General features: G+C 40.3%; 1 protein-coding gene across 2 annotated transcripts; it reads left to right on the top strand.

Moving 5' to 3' along the window:
* Window positions 1–24,924, top strand: sbno1 (strawberry notch homolog 1). 2 transcript variants are annotated; one of them, XM_016994742.2, is made up of 32 exons: window positions 1–221; window positions 4,987–5,114; window positions 6,091–6,400; window positions 6,841–6,885; window positions 7,187–7,287; window positions 8,294–8,390; window positions 8,843–9,003; window positions 9,159–9,292; window positions 9,399–9,489; window positions 9,788–9,949; window positions 10,191–10,326; window positions 10,429–10,534; window positions 11,076–11,229; window positions 11,947–12,129; window positions 12,274–12,371; window positions 13,010–13,161; window positions 13,668–13,865; window positions 14,479–14,646; window positions 14,761–14,930; window positions 15,527–15,658; window positions 16,411–16,546; window positions 16,904–17,016; window positions 17,643–17,714; window positions 18,044–18,143; window positions 18,523–18,597; window positions 19,558–19,704; window positions 20,115–20,209; window positions 20,336–20,428; window positions 20,719–20,856; window positions 21,147–21,223; window positions 21,902–22,095; window positions 23,304–24,924. In XM_016994742.2, exons 2-32 carry the CDS (start codon window positions 4,989–4,991, stop codon window positions 23,444–23,446), a joined length of 4,107 nt encoding a protein of 1,368 aa, XP_016850231.1. In that variant the 5' UTR covers window positions 1–221; window positions 4,987–4,988; the 3' UTR covers window positions 23,447–24,924. The 2 variants fall into 2 exon arrangements, with proteins under 2 accessions (XP_016850231.1, XP_003222819.1); XM_003222771.4 differs by lacking the exon at window positions 6,841–6,885 and having other exon boundaries at window positions 2–221.
* Window positions 24,925–25,784: the final 860 nt, after the last annotated feature.

Raw genomic sequence — 25,784 nt, 5'->3', positions numbered from 1 at the left:
CCTCCTTCCTTCCCTCCCTCCCTCACGCGCCGCCACCCCCCTCCTCCCGCGAGAGGAGGAGGAGGAGGGGAGGGCGGGCAAAGATGGCGGCGGCGAGTTAGAAAGCGGCAGACGGAGCGGCGGCGCAGGAGGAGAGCGAGGGCGGGCAGGCGGAGTCGCAGCGGCGGAGAGAGGCTGCAAGGAGGCCCGGCGCTCGGCGGGAAGGCTGACAGGCGGCCAGAGTGAGTCCCAACGTCTTTGCCTGCCTTGTTTTTGTTTTGGTTTCTCCTCCTCCCCCTCCTCTTCGGGAGGGAAACGGTCACCATCTTTCGGCAGCCCCCCTTCCCTTCCCCCCCCGGGCCCTTGACTTGCTCTGAGGCCTCCCTTCTCGGCCTGGGCTCTGCCAGTTCAACCCCATTTTGCCAGAGAAAGTGCAATCAAAGCATTCCCGACAGATGGCCAGCCAACCTCAAGAAGGACTCACGAGGCAGAGAGTTCCACTGATTAACAGCTTTACTCACAGCCAGGAAGTGCCTCCTCGTGTTCAGGTGGGATCTCCTTTCCTGCCATGTGGAACCCTTTGCGCTGAGCCCTAGGGCCCTGTCCACACAGCCCTAGAACCCAGAGTATCAAGGCAGAAAATCCCACAAGACCTGCTTTGAACTGGGATATCTGAGTCCACACTGCCATATATTCCAGTTCAAAGCAGATCATGTGGGATTTTTTCAGTTGTCTGGAAGGGCCCCCAGAATATCAAGGCAGAAAATCCCACAAAATCTGCTTTGAACTTGGTTATCTGAGTCCACACTGCAATATATCCCAGTTCAAAGCAGATCATGTGGGATTTTATTCATCTGTGTGGAAGGGGCCCCAGAATATCAAGGATCCTGGGATACAGGGCAGTGTAGAAGGGGCCTAGGTTATATGGCCGTTTGGAAGGGCCCTGAGTCCGCACTGCCATATATTCCAGATCAAAGCAGAAAATGTGAGATTCTGTTCAGCTGTGTGAAATGGGCCCTAGGTCGGCCATACGCTGGGCTCCAGATGGAATCGAGGCAGGCGGGAGAGAAGAATGGGGCTCAGCGCCTGCCCTTGGCTCCCTGCCCAGGCTCCCTTGCTCCTTCCCCTCTTCTTCCTTACATCTCTCCCCCTCCCCACCTCATGTTGTATCCCTCAGGATGGCCCCAGTCCTTTGCTCATAGGATTCTCATAGAATCTTAGAGTGGAAAGAGAACCCCAAGGCCAGCCAGTGCAAGATTTCCCCCAGTGATATTCATACCACTGTGAGCTCCTTTGCCCATGCTGGTCTGTCATCGGCCCATGTTTGGTTTGTCTCCCCATTCTATATCCTTACATACCTGAGGTCACGTCAAAATTTCTCAGGTGGAAAGGAGTCCCAAGTGGGAAAGTTTAAGATGCCCTGGGCTAGATGATGCTACTCTGAGTCGGTTTGGGAATTGGTTAACCAGGCGAAGCCAAAAGCGTGCCTCCCAATGGCTCCTCTTTCATCCTGGAGAGAAGTGACCAGTGAGATGCCACATGGTTCTGTCCTGGGCCTTTCAGGGCTACTCAACATCAAATCCTAGAGCCAGAAGAGACCCCAGAAGACTCATCCGACCCCATTCTTACTATGCAGGAACACACCATCAAAGCCCTCCCAACAGATGGCCGCCTCTGCTTAAACTCCAGAGGATACTCCACCAGACTTTGAGGCAGCAGCCTGTTCCACTGTCAAACAGCTCTTAACGTAAGGAGGTTCCTCTTAATGTTTAGGTGGAATCTCTTTCCTTGCAATTTGCATCCATTGCTCTATTGCGTCTTAGTCTTTGGAGAAAACAGTCTCACCCCCTCCTCAATACGACATCATTTCCAATATTTAAATATGGCTCTCACATCCCCTTATGAGGCTACAGTTTTCCCAGTTCTGAATGCTATTTATAGATTAAAAGATTGAGGTGTTTTCCTTTCAACTGGCTAGGCAAATCTTTCCCCCTTTTCAGAATTCATTGCTTAGCATCCTCTGCCTCTGAAGGAAGTAGCCATAACAATATGGGGCCAGCCTTCTGTGTTGATAAGCGCTCTGTCAGTGAGCCTGGTGCCCTTGTTTTACGTAGGTTGTGGTGAAAATGCTCACAGTAGCGAAGGCAAGAAGGGGAAAAGAGTAAGGCTTTCCAATCATTGCCTTGACTGCACAGCTCAGGCTTTTGAATGTGCTTGTGAGGTGGTCTGCTGTGTTATCTGCGCGCGCATACACAGATTGTCCGTACAGCAGTGAGAGAGATCCCAGAACTTCATTGCAGTCTGCCACTGGTAGTAGGAGCCTATGTGCAAATGGGGTTTCCTTCAGTGAACTGGTAATTGCCCTCTTTTCTTTATGTAAAATCAATTACAAGCTTTGGCTGATTGTCCTTTGTCAAAAGATGCCCCTGAGCTGTCTCACTGGGTGACTGAAAAGGATCAGCTGCCTTTTAAAATGGGGCGGGGAGCAGCTATTTCTTCCTGGTTGACTAAGCAGAAATGCTTTTTTGTTTCCAAATGTTCCTAACCGTCTTTTTTTCTTATAGTACCTAAAAGGTTCTTGCAAAAACAGAACCTTTGTTTGCTTCTCCTAGGCTTTGTCAGTCTTGCTTGCTGCTCGTAAGGGTACTTTTAAACTTGAGCATAAATGGTGTGCAGAAGATAATTGTGCAGTCACTTCTAATCAAACCGGAAGTTTGTCCTTCACACGTGGTTTTATGTGGAAGCTAAAGGGCCCTTCTACACAGCTGAATAAAATCCCACATGATCTGCTTTGAACTGGAATATATGGCAGTGTGGACTCAGATAGCCCAGTTCAAAGCAGATATTGTGGGATTTTCTGCCTTGATATTCTAAGTTGTATGACTCTGTGGAAGGGCCCAAAGACTTGATCTTTTGAGGAACCCTTTTTTCACTGTCTGGTGTTTATCGCTGAGCTCCTTCAGAGATCTGGAGAACTGGTCACAATTGCATGGGAGGCAATCTGCTGAAAGACTGGGAATTAATTTGTTTAACTCGGCAAATATCAGCAAGGCTCTATGTAAGCTCTCTGTAATAGAGAAGGAATTGTTGTATGTTTTATTGGCAAAGCCATGATTGCCGTATCTGTTGTAATCAAAACATGCAGGTTGTTTTTTTTTTACTGAACACTTATGTTTCTCTTTATTTATTGTGAGACAGAAGTATCCTGTTTCACATAAGTGGGCTTTTACAGAAGATTGCTGGGTGAAGACCGAGGAGCTTAATCCAACTTTCAAAACAGATTTTGTTGTGAAAACAGATATATAGGCCATGGGCAAGGCTGATAAGCCAATATAAGCTGAGTGTATTTTCTAAAATCGTCATGAAATATGAAGCTTTTAGCTGCAGTGAGTGCACACAAGTTCTGGTCATGTTGACCATCAGTTAATTGAAGTGTCAGATGCATATTAAAAAACGCTACAAAAATGCAGGTGTCCAAATACCAAATTAATACTTGAGATCACACACACCTGTAACCTTAGAAGTGTGATAGAAGTTGAAATCTGCTGCTTTAGTGATTCTAAAACAAAGTAATATTGTTGGGTGATGTATTTGTTACATTTATACTATTTTGGCAGTCTGCCACATAGATTCAAAGTAACCGAACCTCTTGGTAAAGAAATGTTAATGGTTACAAAACCTTGCCTAGTTTGTTCAGTCCATGGTGTTAAGTGACCTGCTCTAGTCTGTCCTTAGTTTGACCAGATTCTTAAACTATCTCTGAGAAATGTTGCCCCTGGTGTGTGTTTGCAAGATAGCAATGGTATCACCTTGCTTGATAAACGGCTGCAAGAAAGGGATTCCCATACAGTATGTCATTGGGGGTATGTCCCAGGGCACTTCCTCCTTTTGACTATTCTTGAGCTCGAAGCATAGCACAGAATTGCACTGTAGGAGTCTGAGAGGCCCATAAACACGTTGAGGGGGTATTTTTGAAGCATGGATAAGTGAAGCCATGGATATTGAATCTGTGGATAAGGGGGCTGTACTGTGCTCTATATGCAGACAGTTGTAATAAATGAAACCTTGCTTAGCTGCAGTGTTTAATGCGGTCACTCTGTGGCAACCAGACAGTGTTGGGCCACCAGCTATTGTCAACAATAAAAAAATAAACCAATGAGATCATGCCATATCAAGGAGCTAAAAGACACCTTAAATACAAACATTTTTGTAAACTTAGCTTGGATGTGTGGTTAATCCTGAACCATGATGCCATGAGTGACACAAGAAATATATCTTTCTAGCACCCCTCAAAGAGAGCAGCAATATCTAATACATAATTCACAAGCTTGTGGCTTGCTTAGGTTGCCCATCTCTAGCTGGGGAAGCAGGGTCCTGCAGTGCTCTTCATATCTGCGGTTGTCAGATTTTAAAAAACTTTAGTAATATGATCCAAATCCCCTAAAGACAAGAGATCTCATCCAATCTTGGGAGTTAACCAGAGTCAGCCCAGGTTAGTCCATGGATAGGAGACCGCCAATGGATACTACGTGCTGTAGGCTTTATTTCAGAGGAAGGATTTTTTGTGCTAAGAAAATGCTGTGGTGTTTATGCGGTCACCATAAAATCGACAGGTGACTTGCCATATACGCACATGCATCATAGCAAAAACAACAGTTCTACAACTTCCATTGTATGTTTGCAGTACAACCTAAATGCATAATAGTGAGAGCAGATAGGCAAGCAGAGGAATGACTGCTGCTGATCGCCTTTAACTAACAGGATTTGCAGCTCATCACATAATGACAGAAAAGGGATTTTCACTAGCCATATTTCATACAGTGGCAGCTTCTATACAACATTTTGGATACTTGTTATAATAGCTGCCATCTTGTAGCTATTGAAATTATATTGTCAACTCATGGAAAGGAGTAGCTGTAAGAAATATTGCCTAGTGTCCTTTCAGTATGATCAGTTGCTGCAACTGAAATTGCCTAATTGTAGCTTACTTTTTGTTTTGTTTTCCAGAGATGGTGGAACCAGGACAAGATTTGTTGCTTGCTGCTTTGAGCGAGAGTGGTATCAGTCCAAATGATCTGTTTGATATTGATTCTGCGGATATGGGTCTTGCAACCCCAACTCCAACTGCTCAACAGGTGAAAAGTCTATACATACTTAAACTGGATCATTTTATCATGACTTTGAAATTTTTTTCTTTAAAATACTTCTTTTGTTAGATTGATTAGAAAAGGAGAAGTTTCATATTGTAGTAATCATTTGTCTAGTATGTGTACTAGCTGTGGCAATGTGACCCTTAAGCTGGATGCCCCCTTCGGAATTGGGACTAACTCTGATATAATTGTAAATATTGTCTTCAGAAAATGTGAACCTGCAGAACACAATGATATAATACAGTGTGGTTGAGGCTAGAAATGAGGTGGCACAATGAAATAACATTTCATATTTTGTACTGTTTCTAAATTGAAAACAATTAATTTGTTATAAAGTATAGAATCTTATAGAGGGCCATTAGTTTAACCCCTTGCCATGAAAGAATACACCACTAAAGAACTGCAAAATGGTCATCCAGCTGATTTGAAAGACCTCCAAAGAAGGAGAATGAACTGCCATCCTCCCAGGGCCATCTGTTTCACTGTCAAACAGTTAAATAAGTTCTTACTAATACTTAGGGGGAGTCTCTTTTCTTGTATTTAAATCTGTTGGTTTGTGTACTAATCAGTGGAGCAGCAGCAGACAAGCTGGCCCCTTTCACATAAGTAGAATTGTGTTGCACTACTACTACCCTTATCTGAAAATTACGATCTTATTGATGTAGCCTAGAATCACATTGGCTTTTTGGGCTGCCATATCATCCTGTTGACTCACAATTAGCTTATGGCCTACTTACATTGATTCCTCTTGACAATTTTGTTACTCTTGATCCAGCTCTCCCATTTTTGACAAGAAGTGCCTTCTCAGACTGAGGCTTCCCTTTTCCACAAAAGAAAGAACTTTTCCTAAATATCATGGCTACAAAAGTGAGAGCTTATTGAATTCAAAAGCTACTTAACCTCTATGTGAACCAATATAACGAGTGAAGCTCCTAATGTATGTTCTGTTTTTTCCCCCTAGCAACCACCCTCAACCACAACCTTTGTCTTGAATCAAATAAACCAGCTCCCTACTTTGGGAACGACCATAGTAATGACAAAAACAACTCCCGTCACCACTACCCGGCAAACAATCACTGTAGCCAAAATTATACAAACGAGCACCACTACCCGGCCATCAGTTACTATGCCTGTTGCCCGGAACACCCTGACGACTCCACCCCCAAAGGACCAGATCCAGTTGAAAGACCTTCTCAAGAACAACAGTCTGAATGAGCTGATGAAGCTGAAACCACCTCCAAACATAGCTCAGCCGGTTGCAACAGCTGCAAGTAAGTGGGGTCGGGCACCAACCAAATGGATTTTTTTCACCACAAAATAATCTCAAGGGCTCCTTCCAAATTGTTTTGTCACTTTGCTCCCAATTTGGTTGTTTGATTATGGAAAATATATTCTAGCTTTCTTGTAAAACAAAACTTAAAGTTGATGTGCTTGACAAGCTAGATTAATTACTGTGCTTTTCTAAATAGTGGGACAGTTCGGATAAATGATAAAACAGGGTAAAACAGTTTTTTTCAGTTTCATTGCATAATCGTCATAGCCTCCTTTTCCCAACAAAAATAGAGTATGGAAGTATAACTATTATGTGATGAAATACAGTATGTGACTTTCTCAGTGGCTGTAGAATTGTCATAAATTCCTTTAACAAGTGGTTGTATGTTCATTGGATGAATTGTCACTCTGAGACCCAAAATGTTGACTTTTCTTTCAGAAATAATAGTAGTGTCTTCAAAGGTGGTAAATGCCACCAAACCAGGTAAGATCCATTGCACTGCTAAAACTGGAGTGGGGCTTCCTTTCCTTATCCCACATGTGACAAAGGTGATTCCGTGGAACTGTGGTGAAGGGTGTCTTCTGCAGCTACTGTCAAAATCCAGTTGCTAGCAACCTCTTAAGGGTCGAACATACTGAATTTCAATATTCTTTTATAATAGCATAAAAACGTATACTTTGTGATGTACTATTTAGTTTAAAGTCCAGTGTTCGACAATATCACTGTGTGAAAGCTTTGACTACACTCCAGGAATTCCTCTTAACTCTAAGTACTACCTTTGCAGCTGATTTGAGCAATGGTGCTGTAAAAAAGGAGGCCTCTACAAAAGAAGTTGCAAGAATATGGGTGAACGATCTAAAAATGAGAAGCTTTTCTCCTACAATGGTAGGTGCAGTTTTATAATAACTGACCTTGATTTTGTTTTGAAATGTAATGTTAATTTTGAACATATGGATCTCTTGAGAAGGAAACGTTGGGTAGAACTGTTGATGCAGTAGGCCTTTCTGTACATTGAGATCTAATGATACTTTTTCTGCTATTCAGACATGAGACAGCTGATCATTTGGTGCTTTTCTGTTACTGCACCCAGCTTTGTCTGCCTACACTTCTGATTAACAGTATTTGCTTATTCTAAAGCCTTTGGTGACAGTTGTACATTGATTCATGTTGTCTGTGGCCTTCTAAATGTTTTTGTCCTTCAACTTCTTCAGTTTCTCACCATTGGCTATCCAGGCTAAAGTTTGAGAACTTACTTATGAAATTTAGAGTTAGGATATAAATTTTGCAATCAGTTGAGGTGCAGAAGTTGTGTATGTACAAGACAGTGTGACCTACCGCTCAATACTTGCTCCCTTCCCATATCTTCAAAGGACAAATAAACCTGATTTTTTCATATCTCTAGAGAGCATGCCATTCATTTAAGGTATATTCCTTATTTTCCTGAATGGCACTCCAGTGGGCTAGTGCCTGAAGGAAGATGTTCACCAAAGGCTTAAGACAAAACTAGGCAACCTAGACCTCTGATCCTTCTGCAACATCAACAGCTGGTGTGAACTTGACCAGTTGGGATATTTGCAGTCAGTTTCAAAGGATCTAGTCCTTTTTAGAATCCAAAGAGGCGTATTTAAAGACAGGATGTTCTGATAAAGTTTTAGTTCATTTTCACATTGATAATCCCCTCTCATATGTAGGAGAGACTCAGAAAGGAAAGGGGAACTTATGCAGCCTATATGAATTATATATTGGTGCTGAAAGAATGTTTCTGTCATTCCAATTTCTCTTCCATTCAAGACAATATTCTTTGTATTACATACGCTCTCTTTGTTTGGTTAGTCTTAAACTTTGCTGCTCCTGTTTTCAGCAGTATAACAGGTTCTTATGTTTGCTGCAGAAAGTGCCAGTAACAAAAGAGGAAGAAGAACCTGAAGAAGATGATGAAGAAGAAATGGGCCATGCAGAGACATATGCAGAGTATATGCCTATAAAATGTAGGTTTAATTAATCTTTCACTGTTTTTTGAATATGTAACATATGATTTAGAATGCGTAATGTAGAAATGGTATAATTATGTACTTTGTAAGTAGATGATGGTTATGGTTTCTTGGTATGTCTATCATGATGTTCTTAGTCAAAATGTGCATCTTTAGCTGCTTGCACAGGATTTGAGACAGTTCTTTCATCCTGATGCTAATAGATTAATAGACAGGTAGTTTCTGGTAGTTTCCCAGTTTTTGGAAGGGTCCCCAACTTCTTTGTTTTACATAATAATACTTTTATTACCCGCTCCCCCCATGGCTCAAAGCATCGACGTAAGCTATATGGTGCTTTTTCTTTTGGTCCCACCTGGCACTGGAATGTAGTCCTCAGAATTTTTCTTAAATGCTGACATAATTTACAAAAGAAAGAAACATACAATAATCAATCTCTCTGTTCCATTCAGTAAAAATCGGCCTGCGTCACCCTGACCCAGTGGTGGAAACCAGCTCCCTTTCCAGTGTTACCCCTCCTGAGGTTTGGTACAAGTCATCAATTCCTGAAGAGAGCATTGACAGTGGCTGGCTGTCAGCATTGCAGCTTGAAGCAATCACGTATGCAGCTCAGGTATTGCAAAGATCCACATATGCTTTATAGGAATGTTGGAATAGGAAGCTACATCATTGACTAACAAGATGCTGGTTCAGTTAAAGAAATGGTTTGATCGGAGGATGGCTTCTGCTATGTTGAATTTTAATATGATTTTATTATATTTCTTGCAGCAACATGAAACATTCCTCCCCAACGGAGACAGAGCTGGATTTTTAATTGGTGATGGTGCTGGTGTCGGAAAAGGAAGAACCATTGCTGGCATAATTTATGAAAACTACCTCTTAGGTAGAAAAAGGGCTGTATGGTAAGTACTGAAGATTCAGATATGAATATTAAAAACTTGTCACTATCTTTATGTATACATTCATTGCTGTTTTCTTCATGGTTGTATTGTGTTTACTCTTTCTTAGGTTTAGTGTTTCAAATGATCTAAAATACGACGCGGAAAGAGATTTGAGAGATATTGGAGCAAAAAACATTTTGGTCCATTCATTAAACAAGGTGTGGAAACTTTACTGTATACACTTGGGAGAAAAATTAGTTTTGTTTGTTTCTTAGAAATTATATTGCAGCCTCTTGTTAAATAACAATAGTAACATTAATTTTGATCAGTGTTCCAACATTCAGAGTTGGGGTTTTTGTTCCTAGCAGTTTGAAACACATGGAGCTGAATCCAGCACTACAGTTATTTCTCCCCTTATTTTATTCCAGCCCTCTAAATACAGTAGTTGAAACTCGAGGAGCTAATAGTTGTGCCAGTCAAATGGTGTCTTTCACACTCTTCATCTTTTTTTTTTAGTTCAAATATGGAAAGATTTCTTCTAAACATAATGGAAGTGTGAAGAAAGGTGTTATATTTGCCACATACTCTTCTCTTATTGGGGAAAGTCAGTCTGGAGGAAAATATAAAACCAGGCTCAAGCAGCTTCTCCACTGGTGTGGAGATGACTTCGATGGAGTTGTATCTTTTCAGTGTTTTAACAACCAAATTGTCGTTTAGCACTTTATAAATTCTGTCGCAAAGAATGTCTGATCCCAGCTGTAACTTTATTCAGTGTAAATTAGGCTTTTATGGCTCACTAATTTTAAATCTCTGAGTTAACAAATGTTTGAACTAAGAAATACTGCTGAATTTGACAAAACTTTTTTATTGTAGTTATTTCGTTGCTCTTTCATTGTCTATTCCTTAACAATGGATTCAGATAGTATTTGATGAATGTCACAAGGCGAAAAATCTTTGCCCTGTTGGCTCTTCAAAACCAACAAAGACCGGCCTGGCTGTTCTGGAGCTGCAGAATAAACTTCCCAAGGCCAGAGTGGTTTATGCTAGTGCCACAGGTAGGTACTATCTAAGATATATACCTAATATGTCTTGTGTGCTTTTTTGTTTTCTTTGTGATAGATGGAATACATTTTTAAAATCTGAGTTTTCGCTTTTAGGTGCATCTGAGCCACGCAATATGGCATATATGAATCGACTTGGTATATGGGGTGAAGGAACTCCATTTAGGGAGTTCAGTGACTTTATTCAGGCTGTTGAAAGAAGGTATGTTCTTGACTATGGATATCAGCAGCTGTTATAAACTCTGGAAAGAGGCATTGCTCAGTAGCAGAACATGTGTTTTGTATGTCGAAGGTCACAATAAAAGATGCATGGGTATTATCTTGGTGTCTCTGAAGATGTTTCCTGTTAAACATTCTTCTTTTGTACATTGTGTATGCTTTCTTAAAGGATACTTTCTGTTGAGGGAAAATCTCTCAGATGCAGTATTCATATTTCATGGAGGTATACACCACTTAAGGGAAGGTCTTTCCTTTATTGGCATTGGCACATCCCATCGTCAAATCAAAACCGGAGCATGGGCAAAATCCACTCTATTTTCAGACAACTCCTTAAATTACATACAGGCTCATGTCGTGCATTGTCCTGTGTCCTTGGGTTCAAAATGTCTAGCAGTTTTATTTTACTGTTCCACATCATCAGTCTTGTGTATCGTGCTATCTTTTCCCAGTGTGCCCAGTTGCTACATATTTAGAAAGAATTTCCATGTTTAATATTGCCTTGGTTTTATCTGTTTCGTCTTCAGAGGCGTAGGTGCCATGGAAATTGTTGCTATGGATATGAAGCTACGAGGAATGTACATAGCAAGGCAGCTGAGCTTTTCAGGTGTGACCTTCAAAATCGATGAAGTTCAGCTTTCTCACCATTATGTTAAGATGTATAATAAGTCTGTGAAAATGGTAAGTCTTTTTAAACACATGACATATCTCATGATAACCCAGACATTGAATTCTTGGAGATGCTTGAAAAATGTCAGAAGTGCAACTTGTATATTGAAATTGATCTCTGCTCCCATCCTGACAAAATTCCATTGAAGCCAGTGGAGTTTAGGCTAGCTGTTACTGATTTATTGCATTGCTTCAAAATGAGGTGTAAGGCCAGCTACGTTGCCTGGATTGCAGCCAAAGGATGAAATCTGATAGCCCACTTCTAATTTAGAGGAAAAAAATGTGGCTATATCAATTTGGTTTTACTGCTGTTATTAGTGAAGATTGTGAGGATGTTTTTGGAAGCAGATTCCAAATTTCAAAATTACTGCATTGAAATTATTTGCGTATATGTATGTTAACAAATGCAGCTATATGATTACTGTTACGTGTCTGTTTAATACATGGTATTATCACATCCTATTGAGAACATGATTATGCTTTAAAGCAAGGCTTATGCCTGATCTACATTGACCATTTAATATACTCCAAGCTATCTCCAAAACACACTGGCTAGATTTTGCACACCATTGAGGAATACAGGAGTTGTAGTCCAGCATCTGAAGGGCTACATAGAATGAATAGAGGAACAGATTTGGCCTGTGGGCCTTGGGTTTGACACCTATGGCTTTGGGATATTTGTACTCCAACTGCAAAGTGGCTTACAATTACAACTGTGTTCCTTTTTAGTGGGTAAGTGCCCGAGAGAAATTCCAGCAAGCGGCTGACCTCATTGATGCAGAACAACGGATGAAGAAGTCAATGTGGGGCCAGTTCTGGTCTGCACACCAGAGATTTTTCAAGTACCTCTGCATTGCATCCAAAGTGAAGAGAGTGGTGCAGCTGGCCCGCGAAGAAATAAAAAATGGCAAAGTAAGTTTCAGGCCAACCTTGACTGAGCTGCTTTCAGATTGTTGACTTGTTCCCTTAGAAGCTTGGAGGTGGGGATCTGGGTGAAACTTTGTATATCTGGAAGCGCTTAAAATCTCAAGAGTGTGTGCTCTTTTCTCCTTCCAGTGTGTGGTCATTGGGTTGCAGTCCACTGGGGAAGCAAGAACCTTAGAGGCTTTGGAAGAAGGTGGCGGTGAACTGAATGACTTTGTTTCTACAGCAAAGTAAGACCTTGATCAGTTATGAAAGTCTTGGGAGAGATTACTTTTTGAATGTTTTTAAAGTTCAAAGTACTTTAGCATAATTTTTATAATGTGTTTTATGAATACTGATGTAAGTTAATTTTTTAACTGATTTATAGTGCACTGTACAACTTTTATATATGTGTTTTTTGTAAGCCGCCCCGAGTTCCCTGTTGGGTGAGAAGGGCGGGATATAAATATCGTAATAAATAAATAATAATCTTCCCATATTCTTAGTTTTCAATGTGGGACAAAAGAAGGCAACTCGAGGATGGAGAAGGAATTGGGTGGTAAATGAACTGTTTGTTGTTCAGGTCATTTCCAACTTATGGCTACTTTAAGGCAAGCACATTGCAGGGTTTTCTTGGAGATACTGAGAGAATGTAACTTGGCCGAGATCGCCCAGTGAGTTTCCATGGCTGAGTGGGGATTCAAACCTTTGTCTTCCAGAATCTTCGGACCAATACTCAAAACTATTACACTATGTTGAAATGCAAAGCTAAATATTACATAAACAACAGAGTTGAAAATTCCTGGGAGAGGGAGGTCTTAATGGGTGTTCCTTTGAAGAAAGAAAGAAAGAAATAACTTAAGCATTCTTTTTTTTTCTAATTCTGCAGGGGAGTCTTTCAGTCTCTCATTGAAAAACATTTCCCAGCACCTGACAGAAAGAAGCTTTTTAGCTTGTTGGGGATAGACTTGTCTGTTCACAGTAGTAACAATTCTCCCAGGGACAGTCCTTGCAAGGAGGACAAAGTAAAGAAACGCAAAGGTAAGACAGTGCTGTTCCTGTTATCACGGTGACTCCTTGCAAACCTGTTAATATAACATATGCAAAAAAATTTCATTTGAAATTTTCTGATGCTTGGACATCTACTAATCCTTTAATAATAACCAGGACTGAGGGATGTCCCATCTGCCATAGCCAGCATAACTCTAACAAGTCCGGGGTGCTGAATTGTCCCCATCACTTCCATACACTATATATGTATATGTGTGTGTGTATTTATATTTATATTATATATAAAATTTCAGTCAATGACCAGCATTAAAACAAATAGTAAAAGCTAAATAAAACATAAGTTTAGTCATTAAAATACATTTTAAAAGTAGAGGTAGAAAACAATACTGAGCGCAAAAGTTAGAAACACTATGGAATATTTATATATTTAAGTAGCAGTGATAAAAGCTGAGATAAAATAATGGTGTGGACAGTAAGTGTGGGCTAAATGTCACGTTCTGAGAATACCTGCTTTTATTTCCTTTTGCATGAAAAAGGTGAAGAAATATCCCGGGAAACCAAAAAAGCCCGTAAAACGGGTGGCTTAGCCGGCAGCAGTTCAGATGAGAGCTACAGTGAGTCAGATGCATCTGACAATGAAGAAAGTGACAACGAGAGCTCACGCTTTTTAAGTTCCGGAGATGACGATGACTTCAACCCATTTAGGGATGAGTCTAGTGAAGATGATGAAGATGGTGAGCCACAAAGTGTCTCTTATTTGCAATTAATTTCTTTAAAATAATCTTTGGCTGCACCTTCTATAATACCGTATGTTGCGATACCACAACCTGAACTAGAGCAAGAGTTAGCAAAGTGTGGCCTTCAGCCCGCCTAGGGTTTGGCTCCCAAATTCATCCTAGGGGTTGTTTCCAACACATTTCCACCCCCTGATCCCCTTTAGACTCAGGAGAGGCCTTTTTGAAATGAGAGGTGAACAGGAAGTTACTATTGCTCAGTTCCAGGACTTAAAATAGAGGTCTGTCCTGACCCAAAATGGCAAGGCACATCCCCAAACTATGATGAAAATGCTCCCCGTGCCCCTAGGGGGTATTTGGGGGCAAAATTCAGTGTTTTTCCCTCCCAAAAGTAGATTGAATGTTATGGCCCTCCAGTTTTGGGGACTTCCCTTGCCCTCCAAGTTCTCTTGGTAGGCTAATGCGACCGCTTAGCCTTTCAGAGTTGTCTAGCTCTAGAGATCGTGGAGGCTGAGCATTGTCTGAAGCCATTTAACAACTAGCTCCAGCATGTGATTTCACATGTTTGCAGAGCACTCTTTTGCCTTTGCTCTTTTTTCCCCTTCATCTTCAGATCCTTGGCTAATCAGAAAAGAGCATAAGAAGAATAAAGAGAAGAAAAAGAAGAAAAGTATAGACCCAGATTCTATTCAGAGTGCCTTATTAGCATCTGGTCTGGGATCCAAACGGCCCAGTTCTCTCTCTTCGCCAGCTGTAACATCTACTCCTACTACTATATCTGGTATGTTGCATGTGAAACTTCTGCATAGTGTTCTGAAGCTGGGATGCTCCCAGTAGTGGAAGCAACACTCCCATGTATTAAAATTGCTCCCCTCCCACTTTTTATAATCTGCAGCTAACACTAATACCCATACCAGCTATGTAACAAGTCAGGATGCTGTTGAAAGAGCCCAGCAGATGAAAAAAGAATTGTTGGATAGACTGGAAAAACTGTCCGAAGACCTTCCGCCAAATACACTGGATGAGCTTATCGATGAACTGGGTGGTCCTGAGAATGTGGCAGAGGTGGGTGCTGGGATTTGAATGGGCTGGGAGGGAGATCCACCTATTATTTGGTGATGGGCAGAGGCTAACAGTTGAAATTAAAGCAGGGCATCCAGGATGTGTATATAAGCATAGCTTAGAATGTTTGAAATTTTATTTAATTGCTTCGTGTTCTCATAAATCTTTGTCTTCATTGATCTGAGCACATTAGAAATTTGGAGGAGATTTACAATTTAGTGTGGAATTTATGACACAGCTTGCCCTCAGATCCTATCTCCCTAGACTAGAGGCATTAGTCTTTGCCTAATCTTAAAGCTTTGGCCTTAAAGAGCTCTTTTAAATAAACTTGCTGCCTCTGTGTGTCATTTACCAATACATTTAATATCCCTGTGTAACATTTATCCCTGTGATTTTTCTTGGCTTTGCTGTCTTTCAACCAAGGTGCCTTAGGTGACTATGTGAGACTAAACAATGCTATATTAAATGCAAAGGCATTCAAATATTGGTGTTCAGATACTTTTGAGTCCGCTTCTTATTGAAGAAGGCATGCCTTGGAAATATTTAATATATGTCTCGAAATATTCTAAAGCATGCTGAAATGTCTTTCTCTTTCACAGATGACCGGTCGCAAAGGGAGAGTTGTGAGTAATGATGATGGCAGCATCTCATATGAATCAAGGTCTGAGCTTGACGTTCCAGTTGAAATCTTAAATATTACTGAGAAACAGAGATTCATGGATGGTGATAAGGTAACATTTAGTTGATCGTTTCAGTTAAAATGCATGCAAAGCCTTGGGTCATATTGGCAACCCTTTTCAGCAACATTCCACTGTGTAGTAGTTTAAAATGTAGTAGTGTAGTAGTTTAAAATGTCTTCAAAAAGCCAAGCTGTCTATGTAGGGCTAATGTAGTGTCATAAAAGAGCTCCTGCTTCGAACATTGCGGCATGTCAGTCTGTCCAGAAGTTTAGAAACAAGATTGTATCTTCTATGGCAAGCATGGCAAATATCATTATATTTATTGTATGTGACTTTATTATTTTATGATTTGTTTTATTGTTGATTGACTTGTTTTATTGCTATGTTTTTATATTGTCTGATGTCTGGGCTTGGCCCCATGTAAGCCGCCCCAAGTCCCTTCGGGGAGATGGGGCGGGGTATAAAAATAAAATAATAATAATAATAATAATAATAATAATAATAATTATTATTATTATTATTATGTGCTGTGGTGCATCAGTAAGAAAAGGGAAGATGATACCTTCTCAGTGTCCTGTGCTGAAGTTACCTTTTCATCATTTTGAATAATGGAACTGGATACATCTGCATTTTGTGAGATGTCAGGGCTAAAACTTCTTGTAGAAGTTTATCACTCAATTGTTTTTGTAAAACAAAAGGTTAGATTTTCTTGCTTTTCTTCATACTCACATTGTCTGCAACCACATAAAAGCTGAGATCTCTTGCTAAACAACACCTTTTTTTCCCTTTTCTCTGTCTTTAAGAATATTGCCATTATCTCTGAAGCAGCCAGCTCAGGCATATCATTGCAGGCAGACCGAAGAGCCAAAAACCAGAGGCGAAGGGTGCATATGACCCTCGAATTACCATGGAGTGCAGATAGGGCAATACAGCAGTTTGGTAAGTAGTTCGGTGTAAAAAAAGGTGCTTCTCACAACTTGGAGTTTTAATAAATTAGTCCTAGAATCCTCATGTTCCAGTGTGATGTGTGCAAACGTACATAATGAACAATGTTAGGTGAACAGGAGTTCAAAATCTGCTAGGTTTTGCATAGCATCAAAAGTTAATGCAGGTAGCAGCCATCCAAGAATGGGTGGAATTCTTTATGGATCTGGCCATATGAGTCTGCTTTAACACTTGGAATCCTGTTTCCCCTTTCCCCCCAGATCTTCTCGCCCCTTCAAGATGGCATGGCATAACCTGAATGTATGGAGGCCACTTGAATGCATATAATCTGTTTCTCTTCTTAATGCACAGGGCGAACACACCGGTCCAACCAAGTGACTGCCCCGGAGTATGTCTTCCTAATTTCCGAGCTGGCAGGAGAACAAAGATTTGCATCGATTGTTGCCAAACGACTGGAGAGCTTGGTAAGGAGAATGTTGACTAGACTTCAGACCAAGAAATACAGGATTGAAGTCTGATGCAAGGGCCGGAGGACTGCTTTTTCAGTTGTACCATTAAGCAGCTATTGTTGGAATATGCTAAGAAGGAGCATTTGGCAGCATCTCAGCTGTTTCCCTCTGTGGCTTGCCCTGTGCCTTGAAATGGTTAGAAATATTGGTTGTATATTGGTGGTTTTGGCCAAAGGTTAGGCTTACTAGTTTTAGGGTTATTATTATTCAGCAGATAACTGGGATGCTGGTGAGTCTTGGTGCTTTCCGAGTTCTTAATTATTTTCAAGATATAAAACAAGCTGCTTTTCACAATGAACTTGATCGCTTCTATGTTTTAAAAAATGCATTATATGTTAACTGTTGATAGTATCCCATTAATTACTATACTATAAAGACAAGACTTTTTTTCTGTGTTAATATTGGCTGGTTTATTCTGTAGCTCAGTAAGCTGGTCTGGTCGTGACATAATTTTGCATAACTTACTTTAATTAAACTATGCGTTTTGTTGGCTTTCTTAAAAGCAAAGGATTGCAGCACAGAACTTAGTTTTTCTTAAGAGGACAAAACTTCTCAGTTATAAAGCAGTTGTCTTTCAATAGGGCGCTCTCACTCATGGTGACAGAAGAGCAACAGAAACAAGAGACCTGAGCAGGTTCAACTTTGACAATAAGGTAAGAATCTTGCTTCTTATGTACGAAATCTCACCCTACTGTGCTTTGTCTTTTTGGGAGATTTATAGCTGTTGTCATTCTGCGCTTTTCTTTTTATGTAAAGATCAACCTCATACATTGGTGAGATTCTGAATGGGAGATGAAATAGCCCTGGCTTTTTTAGAGGAACAACAAAGAAATTTATAAGGCTTTGTCTACTCTAACCTTAAATTAGAATTGCATATGTTAATGACTTTTTTGTTTGCTGGAACAGCCTACCTTCAAAAATGTCTAGTTAAAGAAACATGTTGGTGTTTATGATAGTCACCGTACCTTTTCTCTTTCCCTAGTATGGCCGAAATGCACTGGAAATAGTCATGAAATCCATTGTGAACTTAGATTCAGCGTTAGTGTCTCCTCCAGCTGACTATCCAGGAGAGTTCTTTAAAGGTATACACATTCGTTTTTAATGTATAGGAATCACACATGCAAGTGAAAATTAAACCATTTTGTAGAACGAATTGAAATGGAATTGTGCACTTTAACAGTGACTCAACAAGTCAGCTAAATTTAACAGATTTAGTCCTGACTGGATGATTTTTTTTTGTACAAACACCCTGGATAATGGCATTCTAGCTACAGGCCCATGTGGCATTTGTATGGCAGATCCTTGTTGCTTGTTTGTGCTGCTGTGTTTATTTTGGACCTGAACATTATCACTATCATTACCATTTGATATTTTAGTCACCATTTATATAAACCTACTAATGACTCTTTCGGAAGGATCCCATCTCAGACTCCATAAGTAACCACCTCCTTCTCTTCCTAGATGTCCGACAAGGTTTAATAGGCGTGGGACTAATAAATGTAGAAGACCGATCCGGAATTCTAACTCTCGACAAAGGTATTTTGTTCTTTGGTGTCAGTGAGTCGGAGGCATTTAGCCTCAAAATCGATAATGAAAACATCCGGGTTTGAATAAAACAATGGGGAAGAATCTGAAGCTTCTGATATGCTTTAAAGCTATTGAATAAAAGCTTTGCAAATGACAACTATCCTGGCCTAATGCAAAATGATCTGAGGAATGAAGAGCAAAGCTTGATGTAGTTGTTGTTATGACAGGAATGGATGTACCTCTGTTGTGTTGCTCAAGCTGCACTGAATTAGGTGGTGAATGCAACAGAAGAGTTTGATCAGGGAACAAATATTGTTGTGAAAGTAACTCATATAGAAAGGAGGTTATTCCCTGTCCTTCCATATGTGTTTGAATAATGTAACTTGTACCAGTGTAGTGAGTCATGGACAGCATAGGAGATTCTAACTGATGTGGCAACTTAGCTGCAAATATCTTCTGCGTTCATTAAAGACAGTGCTATTGTCACAGCTTGGACAGAGTCCCAAAGTTGCATGATCAGGGTGTTTCACACAGATGGACCCAATTTGAAATTGCTGTATCTCTGCAACCAGTAAAGTATTACCGCTGTAGGCCTCTCCCAGAGCGCAAACACCCCCTGGGCCTCTGCCATTTGCAAGATGGCGACCTTGCAACATAAGGCCTAATGAGATATGCTCAATTTGCGGATTTTTAAAAAATTGTTTCTGACTCAAAATAGTTAAACTTGGTAACTCATTAAACCGTTCGTAACTTTTTGTGTAATTATAACCTGTTGCCATCATGAAATACCCTGCCTTGAAACTGGATCCCTCGTTCTGAAACGCCATCATTATGCCATTGATAGCTTCATCTTTCACACTGTTGTCTAGGGTAAATGGTTAGGAATTTAGGCTGCTTCTCAACGATTCAGTCCATTTTTTAAAATTGGGCTTCTGAATTAAATGGCTTCTTGTATTTTTTTTTTTTTAGATTACAATAATATAGGGAAATTCTTAAATCGAATTCTGGGTATGGAAGTGCATCAACAGAATGCTTTGTTCCAGTACTTTTCAGACACGCTAAATGCAGTAATCCAGAACGCCAAAAAGAATGGAAGATACGATATGGGTATTTTAGGTAAGCTTGATATGCAGAGCCCCTGTGGATGTCAAGGCATTCCATTGCCAGTAATGGCAGCAGATTAAAGCAATGTCCACAGGACAACATACAATTGTATGCTGCCCTCTTTGCCAGGAACAAAACCACACCTTGTGTTGGTAGCTAGTTGCTGCCCAAATGATGCTGTGCCAGCCTCGAGCAGCTGGGGCTCTTAACCCCACTTTCTTGATAGCTGCTACTTTGACTGTTCTGTTCTTCTACCATTTGTATTCTTGCTCCTTGGAAGAGAGTAATGTGGAAGGCGGACTTTTTCTTTCTCATACTCTACAATCTGGGCCACTTTGGTCATGGCATACATGTATCCTTAAATATTCTGTATGAATTTCACTGGTAGCACACCATATATCTTGTGTCTCTTTTTCTTGAAGATCTGGGCTCGGGAGATGAGAAAGTGAGGAAGGCAGATGCGAAAAAATTTCTGACACCGGGATATTCTACCTCAGGACATGTCGAATTGTACACTGTAAGTTCTTTAGTTCTTGATGTTAGATTTGGCATGGCTGTTCATACTCTTCCTAATCCTGAGATAATCAAACATTTGATTTCAAGGAATTTGACTAAATATGCTTTATGCTTCAATGTCCTCCAGATAAGTGTGGAGAGAGGGATGTCTTGGGAAGAAGCGACTAAGATTTGGGCTGAGCAGACTGGACCAGAAGATGGCTTTTATTTATCTCTTCAGGTAAGACTGTGATTTCTTGGCTTATTCCCCCATCCTGGAGACTTTGCAACTGAGGTTTAGTAAATTCTTTAACTAGTGTCACTTATGGGTTTAGTATTAAATGATCGGAGGTCCACAGGGCTTGGATATGTCATCTTAAAAAAAAAAACAGATCATAGCAGCTCAGCAAAACCTTCATGTAGCAAAATAATTCCATATATTCATTATTCTCCTGCAGAGCATGTGAGCATAGTAAGCAACCAAAATGTTGACACTTTCTGAACTATGTTTTCATTCTCCCCTTTTTCCAGATACGAAACAATAAGAAGACTGCCATCCTGATGAAAGAAGTGAATCCCAAAAAAAAGCTTTTCCTGGTTTATCGACCAAATACTGGGAAACAACTGAAACTGGAAACCTATGCAGAAATAAAGAAAAAATATAAAAAGGTTACTTGATGTTTTGATAAATAATTTTGACTACTTTCTCTCTATATAAGAAGCTCTCAGATGTTTTATGTCTGTAAAAAATACTGGTTTAAGAAAGGAAACTATATACTCCTGATAATAAGTTGAAATGACGATTCAGATTATGGGAACAAAATCCAAAGATCACACATTTAGCTAGTGCAGCACACATCTCAAGGTTCAACTCCTTCATACCTTCAATATCATGATTTGATTTTGCATCTGAATTGACAATGACCATGATACATCTGTAACTATTCTGTCATTTTCAGGTATCTTCTGACGATGCTCTGCCTCATTGGCTAGAGCAGTACACATCATCGGCAGACACTTGCACCCACGCTTACTGGTAAGTTCTTGAAATATTGAAAGAGAGAGGGAATAGTGCAAATGGGACACATGTTGATTTCTTATAGCTTCATCAGGGAACATATTAAAAGGAAGCTTCAGCAGAAAAAAAATGGGGACACAGTTGCTTTAGATCTATTATGCGGAATACTTTCCACGAGTTTTGGAATAACTGTGTGCAACTAACTGACCATAGACCTCCATTGCAGTATCTTTAACTTAGCCTGAAGATAGGTTGTATGAGAAATGATTGAGTTGAGTTGAGAGAAATCCAAAGGAGAATCCATATACATTGATTTGAGTTTCCCAACTAGAATAGTCTCATGAAATTGAAACTTGGAAATTCAGCATTTGTTGGGACTAGCAATTAGACATCGGCCTTTCAATTTGGCCAAGTATGTAATATATGTGGTTCTATATTTGGCCAAATTAAAAGTTCCAAAGATCATAACTTGCTTGAGTGTGCATAAACCTTCCTTTATTAATAAGTGAAGTAAACAGGGCAAGGAGGACTTTTCTCTTTTTACTTCACATATCTGAGAAGATCATTGACAATCCAACATCGTCATTTTCTTTGTACAAGACCATCTACCTTGTATTTGACTTTTTATAGAGAATACGATGCCTGGTTTCTGCTTAAAGATCAATGCATGTCTGAATCCAATCTCCCCCTTTTCAGGAGAGGCAACTGTAAAAAAGCAGGCTTGGGCCTGGTTTGTGAGGTGGGTTTGCGCTGTCGGACGTACTACGTCCTGTGCGGCTCAGTCCTGAGCGTCTGGACGAAAGTGGAAGGAGTTCTAGCCTCAGTGAGCGGTACCAATGTGAAAATGCAAATTGTTCGGCTAAGAACAGAGGACGGACAGAGAATTGTAGGTGAGCCATACATCTTGGGGTCCCTATGACCAGGATACTCCATTCATTGAACACAAATCTAGTGGGTTTTAGTCAGTCTTGAACAAAATGCCTACCTTTTCCCTATACTCTCATTCTCTCCCTACGGTTGTGTATCTCCCTTGATAATAACTCTTCCAGGAGTGGATTTCCCTTCCTTCTGAGGGGGAGATTTCTCTCACTTCCTGTTGTCTCAACCCCGTTCTTCACTACGAGTCATTTGTAAGTCAGATTTTTGTAACTTGGGGACTACTTTAAAAATGTCCCTGTTTTGGCTGACATACAAATTCAGGTTAAGAACAAGCCTACAGAACCTCTCTTGTTCCTCACTTGGGGACTGCCTGTAGTAATAAACCTCCATGTTTCTTTTCTAACTGGCCCTCCAGATCTACACAGTCGGTTGTGCCCAGCCTTGAATAGTTGTTATGCAGTTGTCCAGTTCAGTGGGGCCAAGGCAGAGTGTTACTTTTTTATTTATTTATTTATTTATTAGCGACATTTATATCTTGCCCTTCTCACCCCAAAGGGGACTCAGGGCGACTTATAAGTTATAGGTAGTACATTACATTACTGGTACAGCACAACATAAGCATCATACACCACCACATTGCACTACACCACCACTAGCAATACCACATGCAACACACAATACACAATTATAATAGTGTATTACTATCACTATCATACTGTAACACACTACAATATCACCATCAATACCACATGTACATACAATATATCACATCACTAGGTAAAGGTAAAGGTTTCCCCTGACATTAAGTCCAGTCGTGTCCGACTCTGGGGGTTGGTGCTCATCTCCATTTCATGTGGCTATTGGCATGACTGCATGGAGCGCCATTACCTCCTGCCGGAGCGGTACCTATTGATCTACTCATATTTGCATGTTTTCGAACTGCTAGGTTGGCAGAAGCTGGAGCTAATAGCAGGCGCTCACTTCGCTCCCCACCTGGGACCTTTTGGTCCACAAGTTCAGCAGCTCAGCGCTTTAACACACTGAGCCACCGGAGGCTCCATCACATCACTAGCACAGCACAATATCAACATTATACAATATTATATTGTCATAATGACACAGGAGACATGGTGGAATGACGTCTTCCTGGCCCCCAGTTCTTCACTCTCGAATGTGATGGATGCCTGTGTAATCCTCTCAATCCTCTCTTCTGTTCCAGGGCTGATCATTCCCGCAAATTGTGTGTCCCCCCTTGTCAACCTCCTGTCAACTTCGGACCAGTCTCAGCAGCTTGCCGTGCAACAGCAGCAGATCTGGCAACAGCATCACCCGCAGAGCATTACCAACTTCAACAATGCATGAGAAAGAGTCTTTGGCATTTGGCTGGGAAAACGTGTATCATGGCATATTTTTTTAAAATATCAGGGACAGATTCCAAAGAAATAACTTTCAGTTCCATCATGCTTACTAGAACTGTGCAGAAGTCAAGAGGCACCAGAAGGCTGGTCAGACTGAAAGCCAAACCTTGTTTTACAGTGGTCCATGTGTCCTTTTTTGATTTTCTTCCTTTGTGCTCTTTGTAGTGCTTCCGTTGACAGAGTTTTATTTTTGTCCTACTTGAGCAACAAATCATCACTTCCTTTGGTGGGTTGGAAGAGGCTTGAAAGGGCTCAACCAAGCTGTCCATTCACCTTGTCATTGCAGTGCTCAGGGTTAAATGCAGCACGTCGGTGCCATTGCTGCAGGAGAGGTCCTCAGATGCATGTATTTTCAGCTCCTATATAAAGGCGACACATATATATGTGTATATATATGTATATATATAATATTGGTGGCAACAGAGGTCTCAAGCTATACAAAAAGAGTACATTTATTTTAAAAAAGCAGCATGAAGAGTAGGTGTTTGCAAACCATGCATTCAGGGTTGTGACCATCTCTTGGTTTGGCTGTGCATGGCTCCTCCGGATCAGGCATGAGCAAGAGGAAACCCACGCAAGATGTCAGCTGGGAGACACAGACAGACAGAGAGAGAGAGAGGCACAATCTCAGTGCAGCGTTGACGATTCCATTTTTCTTTTTTTGGTTTAAAAATGGAGTCTGTACCGTGATTGCATATTCTTCTTTTTTGGGGCTTTCTCCTCTAGGTTACGTGATTGAAATCCGCAAGGTGTTCTTCTGTGCGCGTGAGATAAAAATCAACATTTTAAAGCTTCCTTTTTTTAGAAAACAAAAAAAATTTGTATTAATGGTGTTCTTAATGTGTGCTGCAAGAACGGCTTTAAAAAAAAAAAAAGCCTGGTTCTTTTCGTTCTTCCTTTTATTTTTCTTCCCGTTCCACACATTTCCTTCCCGGTGAGGTTTTGGGAAACGCAAGTGCAAATTTACTTCCATGTCCCATGACTTCCCTTTGAAGCCTTTCTGTTCTATTTTGTTACGGAATTCTCTACTTGACCTGTAAATGAGACAATGAGGGAGGGGGGCAATGGCACGCGAGGGGGGGTCTGATGTCTGTGCTAGGTTGATTATTTTTTTATTTCTGTTGCCCCGTAACTTGAATCCTTTTCTGTTGTAAGACATTGTAGAGTTTTCTCCTGGAGCTGTCTAAAATTGTAAATGTACAAAATGTGAATAGTCACTTATCTAAAAATATGGGTAAGTTTTGTTTTGCCTATAATAGTAGATGTTTATAAGAAAGTGAAGGACAATGTTTGTCATTTTTCTTGCTTGCACAGGTTGCACTATTGAAAATTTGAGATTGTATAAACCTGTCCACAGAACTGCAAGATCCCCAAATCTTGTAGGTGTCAAATTAAAAAAAAAACTATTGTTCTAACAAGAAACAGATCTTGTTTTTCATCAGTTGATCACTGCTCTTCAAACGTTTTTGTGTTCAGAGTGGCTTACAAATTAAATTTACATACAATATTATATTATTAGTATAACACAATACTGGCAATAAATTACTATATTGTACTATATCAATATATTGTAATATTAGTAATATTACATGTAATATATAATATATAAATATTATATTGTGTTACAGTAGAGTCGCACTTATCCAACACTGGATTATCCAAGGCATTTTTGTAGACAATGTTTTCAATACATCGTGATATTTTGGTGCTAAATTCGTAATTACAGTAATTACTACATAGCATTACTGCGTATTGAACTACTTTTTCTGTCAAATTAGTTGTTGAACATGTTTTGGTGCTTAAATTGTAAAATCATAACCTAATTTGACGTTTAATAGGCTTTTCCTTAATCCCTCCAAGATAGTCGCTTATCCAACGTTCTGCCGGCCCGTTTATGTTGGATAAGTGAGACTCTACTGTATTAGTATTATATTGTATTACAAAAGTTATAGGATGACGTGCCACTATCTATTTCCTGCCCCAGTTAAATAGCTACAAGGCTCCTGTCACTCTAGAGCAGAGGGTCCTAAATATTTTTTTGGTCTTGGAACCCTTCAGGAGACATTTATTTTCCACAGAACCCTAGCTCTTATCCCTGATTTGTTTAGCCACAATATCATAGCATCATAGAAAGGGACCCCCAAAGGTCATCCAGTCCAACCCCTTTCTGTCAGGCAGGAGGACACAGTCTGGACCCCCCCCCCCCCGGACAAGTGAGGATATATATATATATATATACACTCACTTGATATATATAATCTGTGGAATAATGTCCTGGGTGA

This window comes from Anolis carolinensis, chromosome X, assembly GCF_035594765.1.
Source record: "Anolis carolinensis isolate JA03-04 chromosome X, rAnoCar3.1.pri, whole genome shotgun sequence".
Classification (NCBI taxonomy): Eukaryota; Metazoa; Chordata; class Lepidosauria; order Squamata; family Dactyloidae; genus Anolis; species Anolis carolinensis.
Note: the sequence above shows the minus strand (reverse complement) of the source record. Positions and strands in the feature narration are given on the sequence as shown.